At 43.3% G+C, this 9331-nt stretch overlaps 2 protein-coding genes across 3 annotated transcripts; both read left to right on the top strand.

The window, feature by feature from the left end:
* Window positions 1-3071: 3071 nt before the first annotated feature.
* On the top strand, window positions 3072-7420 carry LOC136452002 (uncharacterized). The gene is made up of 4 exons (XM_066452678.1): window positions 3072-4014; window positions 4274-4364; window positions 5259-6549; window positions 7364-7420. The coding sequence occupies exons 1-4, from the start codon at window positions 3072-3074 to the stop codon at window positions 7418-7420; spliced, it is 2382 nt and encodes a 793-aa protein (XP_066308775.1).
* Window positions 7420-9009, top strand: LOC136472726 (replication protein A 70 kDa DNA-binding subunit B-like). 2 transcript variants are annotated; one of them, XM_066470436.1, is made up of 7 exons: window positions 7420-7577; window positions 7718-7806; window positions 7885-7991; window positions 8064-8166; window positions 8256-8386; window positions 8468-8549; window positions 8638-9009. In XM_066470436.1, the coding sequence occupies exons 1-7, from the start codon at window positions 7422-7424 to the stop codon at window positions 8786-8788; spliced, it is 819 nt and encodes a 272-aa protein (XP_066326533.1). In that variant the 5' UTR covers window positions 7420-7421; the 3' UTR covers window positions 8789-9009. The 2 variants fall into 2 exon arrangements, with proteins under 2 accessions (XP_066326533.1, XP_066326528.1); XM_066470431.1 differs by having other exon boundaries at window positions 7718-7991.
* The last annotated feature ends 322 nt before the right edge of the window (window positions 9010-9331 follow it).

Below are 9331 nucleotides of genomic sequence, written 5' to 3'. Positions count from 1 at the left end.
GATGATACTGGAAATAAACATTTCCCCCTCTGGATACTGCCATGTCACAATAGACACTTATACCTATCACTTTTATATGTTCTTCTGATTCTGAGTTCAGGTCAGCCATAGCCATATGTTATGATGAAGGCTTCGCGATTTGTATTCCACCTTTGTTCGCCTGAAACATTTGCCGTATACAGTGAAGCTAACCACTACATGTATGGATGCTGTTTTTTTGTTGTTTTAGTAAATGGCCAAGTTTGCCATATGCAATGATGACCTGTTTTTACCAGCCAACAGTCCAATCTTGTTTCATGTGCTCCGCTACTATCTGCGAAAAAATATGCTGTCCAGCCTTTGTGCTATTGTGCAATTGTGATGTCCAATGATTTACTCCGTCACCCCTTCTTTGTGCCTTCTTGTGATTTGACCTGTGCTTACTGTTACTTACTTCCAGTAATCCATGTGCATTGTTTCTTCTTCTTCTGCTCTGTTTCTATATGTGTCTGTGTTGTGTGTCTAATGGACCTTGTTGCCTATGCCTTACCGTTCCTACGTTCTACTTTGACACCGTTGTTTGTTATTTTTGTTTCTCGAGTACTCACAGCTGATACGTATCGTTGTTGGCTATTGTCTTTACAGTCTTTATACATTGTTTCCTTTGTGTCAGGTTGTCCCAGCGCTCCTGATCCGGTCAACTCTTCCTGTTCTTAGCTGCGGTACCAGAAATACATACCGTTTACAGGTGCTTATTTCTTGTGTTCACGTAATGCCTGCACGTGCATGTGGTTTCCTTCGGTACCTGATCTTGTTTCCTTCAACCTGTACCAGCGATTCTACGCTCTTGCATCTATTAACGTGTTCGCTACATTCGACTTCTGCGTGTTTGCTCTACCTGGTATGTCCACACCGGTTCCCGCTATGTTTTTTTTGTTTCATACCCATCCTGCATGGTCCTTTTCTCCTATTGCACTGTTTGCCAGAAGCTCTCCTATATATGCACGCTTGTCCTCTGTGCTTGTGGATTTTTGCATCATTACCGATATATATGGTTGTGTGCGTCCATACAGATATATGCTTACGTATAGTTACATATCTATATATATATATACATGTGTTTTTTGCGGCATTGTGCCTGACAGCTTACTCTTTCCTTTTTTTTCTCGTCCTCCTTGTTTTTACATATACATAGCATGCTGGAGGCAGTGTTACAGCAAGGTTTTTCTTCTGGTCAGCTCAACAGCTGGATCCGGCTGCTACCTATGATCATCCCGCTTGCCAGGCGGTGTGCTGTCTATAATCCATAGATGGATTTGTTATTCTAGATTACAGTTTCGAGCCATTGGTTTTGTAGGCTACAGCAGCTCAGCATGCTATGTGTCTTAGAGGTAAAGCTGTTAGGTCGCCTAATAGGCTTGTGTCACATAGGCATGAATCTACCGTTGTCGATTCTCATGTATTTTTCGATGCTCAGCGTCTGTTGCACAGTCCTGCATCTGTGAGTTGTTATACATACAATTCGTTCCTATGGACGTTCTGCTCGAAACTGTACCTTTGCTTTCAGTCATAATAAGATATATGTATCATTTGCTGTTCCATTCTTTTCGTCTGTCTTCGGACACTGCTTCGACGTATTATTTTCCTTACCTTTGTCTGTAACCGTTGTCGTTGCCTTCTTTTTGAGGTGTCCTCGCTTCGTACCTGCTTGTATACAGGTTCTTCCCGAGAATGCATATAATGTTCCCTTTATTTATGGATTATTTGCGTTCTTTAACATTTTGATTCTCTTACGTAATCTGTCAGCACATGCCTTTTTGTACTCCCTAGTTGCTATACTCTGAGGTCCTATACATCCATGTCCACTGCCCCACACGTCTATGCTGACGACGAACAATCATGTGTGTAAATTTTCTCCTTCCGGTTTCTGTATCAAAATGTTACCTTCCTTTTATAGTGTATGAGTTGCTCGTTTACTGAAGTTTTCCTTTGATTATATCATCATGCTTGGGGTGCTTGCCTTATTGATGAACCTGATCCTTCTGTGCGCCGATTCTGTTTAGCCTCCTCAGCATCCTCGCGCCCCACACGTTCTGTGACCGTCCGCACAAGAAATTGTATACTATTTCTTTGTCTCTTTCTTGCTGTGCTCGTTCCTTATTCTCGAACCTCTTAGCTGTTCATACTGCTATCTATGTTCTGATTCTCTTCTCTTAGGTGCCCGTGTTTTCCATGCTTCACCGGTCCTAGATCCTTCTGAGTCCCGTCATAGGCGAAAAAGGCTATTAGATCAACACCGCCTTGCTTGGACAGGTATATTGCCGGCTCCATATGGAGCAGATAGAACACAAAGCTTCCACGTTTCCTTTTTCTCTTTTCTTTATTTCCATAAACTACGCTCTTGTTAGCGCTCCGTGTATCGCTCCTTTAATCGAGCCGCCTCACAGGTCGTTCAAACAATTATACACCGTCGCTTCAGTGTGGCCATTTCGATGACGAATACGTTAATGCGCTCAAAGGTAAATTTTTTTACACTCCTGAAACAACATGATTTGTTCTTTCCTATCCTTGTTTCCTTCCCTCGACGGCTCGCTGATCCTATTCATCGCCTCTAAACGGCCGTTTCTAAAAAACCTTGCTTTATAGCCTCTTATCGAGATAGGTCCTATTATGGCCCCCCGAATTATCAGTGCCGTCACTGTGATGCTGTGTTCTGGTACGGTGAGCGAGCCAAATCTGAGTCTTCGCGCCATGATGCCAATATTGTTTATAACAACTGTTGCCGCCGTGGGAAAGTTGTCATCCCACCTTTCCAGCCTCGCCCTGATCCTTTGGCTGCACTTATGAAACTGGGTGGAAGTCCTCGCTCAAACAAATTCATGAAGAATATTAGACAATACAATTGCCTTTTTGCCTTCACGTCTATGGGGGCTAACATTGATCGTTCGCTTAACGATGGCCGTGGCCCTCCAATTTTCAAAATTAGTGGACAGGTGCACCATCGGATTGGCTCTCTCTTGCCACCGGATGGAAGCCCTCCTAAATTTTTGCAGCTCTATATTTATGACACTGCTAACGAGGTCACTAACAGAATGCGGGCTTTAGCACCTGCTGATATATCTGATGACACTTTGGATGCTGACATTACTCGGAGCCTCATAGATATGCTTGACCAGCATAATCCTTTTGCTAAGAAATTTAGGATGGCACGGGATAGGCTTCAGGATGGACAGCCCGAAGATTTCATTGTGAGGATTATAGGAGCAAAGGAAGGAGATCCCGTTCAGTACAACCTTCCAACTACTGATCGGCTTGCTATGCTTGTTGTCGGGGACTTTTCTCTTGACACTTTCAAGCGTGATATAGTCATTCAAACACACTCGGGAGAACTGCAGCAAATCTCTTCTTTGCATCCTGCCTATATGGCGCTACAATATCCTTTGTTATTCCCCTATGGTGAGCGTGGATACCAGATTGGTGTTCTGTATAATGGTCCCAAACCAGCTAGGGAAAACGCTCGTAGTAAGGTTACCATGCGGGATTACTTCTGTTACAATTTCCATTATAGACGGAATCAGCCAAATCCATATCTTTGTTGCGGTCTTCTATCTAGTCAGGCCAAGGTTGATGCTAGAGCAGCTATAGATGAAAGCAGGTTATGGTACATTCTGGATAATCAGCAGGATATTCGAGTTGACAACATTCAGGGTATATCCGATGCTATAGACCGTGGTTGTGTGGACGGTACCCAGATGGGCAAAATGACTATTTTGCCATCCTCATTCACGGGAGGCCGGAGGTACATGATTCAGAACTATCATGATGCCATTGCAATATGCAGGGTTCATGGTCCGCCTGACTTCTTTGTGACAGTCACATGCAACGCCAGGTGGCCTGAGATAGCTGAGGGTATCATTGAACAAGGACAGAAGCCTACTGATAGAGCCGACATCATTGTTAGAGTTTTTAATATGAAGCTCGAAGACCTATTGCATGATATTAAGAGTGGAAAAGCTTTTGGTCCATGTAGTGCAGGTATTAATATCAGGCCTATTCTTTCCTCCTGTGTTCTTCCTCATCTTTTATATTGTTTCTGCGACCATCCCAGATTTACCTGTCTTCTTCCAGATTATCGTTGACATATGTTCGCTCATTTCTAAATCCATCCTATCAGTCCTTTGCGCTGCCTGTTATACCTTGTTCTTCCTTATTCATGGCACGTCTTCACATGTGCATTGTGTTCTATGCAATCTATGTCGCTATCTCACATCACATGCTTTAATGTATGCTGCAGTTCTCCATACAGTTGAGTTCCAAAAACGTGGTCTGCCACATGCCCACATCATTCTTTGGGTATCTGCCGACACTTCACAGCCAACTTCAGCGTATGTAGATTCTTTTGTTAGCGCTGAGATACCCGATCCAAAGGAAGACCCACTGGCATATGCTCTTGTCGTAGAACAGATGGTACACGGCCCTTGTGGAAGGTACAATATGAGTTGTCCTTGCATGAAAAACAGCAGGTAATGAAACTTTGGTCAATGAAAATGGATTTGCGGTGTACAGAAGACGCGCGAATAGCCTGTTTGTTAACAAAGGAGGCAAGAGACTAGATAATTCATGGGTTGTGCCATATAATTTAGCCTTGCTGAAAAAATACCAGGCTCACATTAATGTAGAGTGGTGTAACAAGAGCATCTTTGTTAAGTACCTCTTCAAATATGTGACTAAGGGACCCGATTGTAGCAAGGTCTACCTCCAAAGAGTTACAGACGGTGTAGACCCCCCTATGATCAAGAGAGTCGAACTATTAATGAGGTTAAGGACTATTTAGATTGTCGGTATATATGTGAGCAAGATGCATGCTGGAGAATCTTTGGCTATGATATCCATAGACACTATCCATCTGTAGAGAGATTGCCTGTTCATCTACCAAATGAAAATTTCATTACATATCGTGTGAAAGCCAATATGTCCCGCGTCCTCTCACAGGAATTCCTACGTAGGACAATGCTCACTCAGTGGTTTGTTGCTAATCAAACCCATTCTCAGAGCAGGGACTTAACTTATTGTGACTTTCCTTCTAAGTGGAGATGGGAAGAGACCTCTAGGACATGGGAACAGCGGTGTCACAACATCGGCAAAATAGGCCGGATCCATTATGTTCATCCTTCGGCTGGTGACCGGTACTTCCTAAGAATGTTGTTGTTGGTGGTGAGAGGAGCCACAGGTTATGAAGACCTTCGATCTTTCCAGGGTATCTGCCATCCTACTTTCAGGAGTGCATGCAGGGCCCGCGGTCTTCTTGGTGATGACCAAGAATGGTACAGTGCTTTCGATGAAGCTGCTGCTTGGGCAACCTCTAGACAGTTAAGAAAACCTTTTGTTACCATGCTCCTCTTTTGTGAGGTTGGAGATGAGTATGTCTTTTTTGAGAAGGTTTGGAGGCTCCTGACTGATGACATTCAGTATCAGTTCAGAGACATGATTGGTAACCAAAACTACCAAATGCCAGACGATCACATTAGGAATCGCTTGCTTGATGATCTAACTGCTTTATTTGCTAAAAGTGGCAGCAATATACGCAGTTTCAATCTTCCACATAAAACGAATGCTTCTGCCTCTTCTTCCACAAACCGTTTGGTTGAAGAAGAATTAGCATATGACGTTTTTTGTTCATCTGATCAGTCAAACTTGGTATCATCACTCAATGATGAGCAAACTGCTGCCTTCAATTCTATAGTTCATAGAGTTAAAAATGAAGAACCTGGATTCTTCTTCCTCTCTGGCTATGGTGGTACCGGCAAAACCTTCCTTTGGAATTGTATTGTCACACATCTAAGATCACAGAAGAAAATTGTTCTTACCGTTGCATCTTCAGGGGTCGCAGCACTGTTACTGCCTGGTGGCCGCACAGCCCACTCCCGGTTCAAGATACCTTGTGATCTAGATGAAACATCTGTCTGTGACATAAAAAGAGGTACTATGTTAGCTGAGTTGATTCAGATAACAGCGTTAGTAGTTTGGGATGAAGCACTTATGACTCATAGAGCAGCTTTTGAAGCTCTCGATAGAACATTTCGGGATATCCAGTCTCAAAACTGTCCTGAAGCAGCCCACCTACCATTTGGAGGCAAGGTTGTTGTTCTTGGTGGTGATTTAAGGCAGATACTACCTGTCATTGAGGGTGGGACTCCAGCACAGGTTATCAACGCCGCTATTGTCAATTCTCCATTGTGGTCGTCCGTTACTGTCCTTACCCTTACTAAGAATATGAGGTTGTCTTCTTTGGGCTTGGATTCACAGGCTCGTCAAGAACTGTCTGATTTTAGCCGTTGGATTTTAGATGTTGGGGATGGTAAAGTAGATTCTTTTGCAAAAGGAGAGACTGAGCCTACATGGATCAAAATACCTCATGATTTGTTGTTGATGCCTAAAGAGGATAACATCAGCTGCGTAGTTCATGCAATCTATCCAGATTTGCAGAACAACTACTCTGATTCCTACTACCTTAGGGACCGAGCCATCTTAACGCCTACCAATGATTTGGCCGAAACACTTAACGCGCATGTTGTTTCTCTCCTCCCTTGTGAGGAAAAGGAATATTTGAGCTGTGACAAAATAGGAAAGCCACCAGGCACTCATGATGCGTATGATCTATTGTATCCTGTTGAATTCCTAAACTCTCTCAATGGAAATAATTTCCCTCGGCACCGACTCATTCTTAAAGTGGGTGTCCCTATAATGTTGCTACGGAATTTAAGCCAATCTGATGGCCTTTGCAATGGTACACGCCTGATTATCACTACTCTTGGAGACATGGTTATTGAGGCACGCATTATGACGGGTACCCACACTGGTCAGACCGTCCTCGTCCCTCGGATTTCTCTAACACTAAAAAATACAAAATGGCCATTTGTTCTCCATAGACGTCAGTTCCCAATTAAAGTATGTTATGCTATGACCATTAACAAAAGCCAAGGCCAGACGCTTTCTTACGTTGGCATCTATCTTAAAAAACCGGTTTTCACACATGGGCAGCTCTATGTGGCTCTTTCACGTGTAAGTTCAAAAAAAGGCCTGAAAATTCTAATAGAGGACGAAAACGGAAATTGTACAGATGAAACCAGGAATATAGTGTACAAACAAATACTTGCTTGTGTCCCATATGCCGGCCAAAGTACATGACACCTTGTGTCGACTATTTGCTGATTGTATTATATGTTGATATACCGGTTCATTGTGTATATATATTAACATGTCTTCCTCTCCGTTTGTCTGCTCTGGTACCTATGCATGGTCGGCTTCGTTACTGTACATGCACGGTTACTGTCCTTGCTTGCACGTTTATTTGCGCCTTGTTAACTTAATGTGTCCACCACAGCTCCCCTGTTTTCTCATCCCAGAGATTCATCTTCTTCCTGTTTTTACAGCTGCATGACATGGCTCGTACACCTGCCCCCACACTCTTAGCAAATCTAAAGCCAAGAGACATCCAGGCTTCTGTCTGTGTTCGAGTTATTAGAAAGTGGAATTTCACTGGTAGGAATGAAAATGGCCCTATCCTGCATGTTGACCTCATTCTCACTGATAAAGAGGTGTGGGTCTATAACATTTCCTATCTAGGTCTACATTTCCAGTACAGCTTGACTGCTTATGACCTTACTTCAAAACTTTATGTACCTACATTTCCTTTTCATCCATGTAATACACCTTTTCTTGTGCAAAATTATTGCAGGGAGGTGTTATGTACGCTGAGATTCCGAGAGATGAAGTGCAGGACAAAAGCCCTCTCATAGAGGCTGGCAGGGTGTACACCATTAGCAGGTTCAGGGTTAAAAACGCTAAGTATTCCTACATGCCTGTTCGTGGAAATAACATGATTGAATTCACTTGCTACACTAGAGTGGTACTTGAAGATATCCCCTCAGACATGTTCCCACAGTTTGTTTATACAATTGTCCCTTTCGATGAAATACATCAGCATGTAAGAGAGCACCCGAATTTTATTGGTAAGCTCCTTTTTACATCATACATTGTGGCCTACATGTGCCGGTTCCTAATATTCTATATGCTACGCGCAGATGTTATTGGTGTTATCATCAAAGTGCATCCAGCAGTCCCAATGCGTTTACCAGGACAACCAACATCGACTCTAACCCGGGACATAATTATTCAAGACTTAAAGTAGGCGCTCTGCAATTGTATTGCACGTTCACCTTTAACTTTCACACCGTTTACTCCATGTTCTTTGTTTTGTGTTCATCAATTTCCAGAGACAACGAGCTTAGGGTCACGTTATGGGGATTGCGAAGCACGACATTCAGCCTTGAACCTGTCTACAGCGCCAGTGATCCAAGGGCAATTGTCTGCTTATTTGTAGGTTGCGTCCCCAAAGAGTTCCAGAGTAACTTTTCTTACCATCTCCAATTTAGTTAGCATCAAATTTATCGTGCATGCACCCATACCTGAGACATAAAAAAAACAGGAGTATCACATGTGACTGGAAACAACGCCTGCCACTGGTATCTAAATCCTCCCATACCAGAGGCCCAGCCATATTATAACAGGTGAGTATCGTGCTTCTACACGGTAATTCCCTTCCTTCATTATATGTTGTACGGACAATTTGCTATTGACGGTTTCCTTAAATTATAGATTTCAGCATCAGCACTTCCCAATAGATTTGCCTCCTTCATCGCCAGCGCAAATCCAAGAGGACGAACAAATTGTCATAGAGCATAGGTCACTTGATGAGTTAAATGCAGTTGATCCCTATGAGTTCCCTGTATGTCCTATAAACCATTAAGCATTATGTTACTCATCCTAATCAGTACATGTTACAGTGTATACACTTTTGCCCTGTCTCTTTCCACAGCAATCAGGCTTCCACTGCACAGTCACAGTTACGGCTGTGCCAGATGACGATTCGTGGTGGTATCTAGGCTGCCGAGGATGCAAAAAATCCAGTTCTGATCAGATCGGTGGTGCGCCTTGGTGCGGTGGTTGCAAATCCGCAGATTTTATGCCAAGGTAACCCTGCTTTCTTACCTCTTCATACACACTACGCCATTGTTAATTCCTAAGGTTGAGTTGCACTCTTAACCAATCGTTTCCATTCCGCATTTGCAGGTACAAGCTGGCCTTCACTGCTACAGACAACACTGCAGAAGGTCGGTTCTTCTGCTTTGACAGTATTGCTCAGCAGATCGTTAAGAAAAGCTGCGAGTTTCTCTTTAGCCTTCCTAATAGAATGAGTGGCCCACCTACTGGACTAACAGCTATTGTCGGCAACAAGTATACATTTGCTGTAGGCCTAACGAGCGAATCTTACTATTCAAAGACCACAAGG

This window comes from Miscanthus floridulus, chromosome 1 (assembly GCF_019320115.1).
Source record: "Miscanthus floridulus cultivar M001 chromosome 1, ASM1932011v1, whole genome shotgun sequence".
In the NCBI taxonomy this organism is placed as follows: Eukaryota; Viridiplantae; Streptophyta; class Magnoliopsida; order Poales; family Poaceae; genus Miscanthus; species Miscanthus floridulus.
The sequence above is the reverse complement of the archived record's forward strand: the minus strand, read 5'-3'. Positions and strand labels throughout refer to the sequence as shown.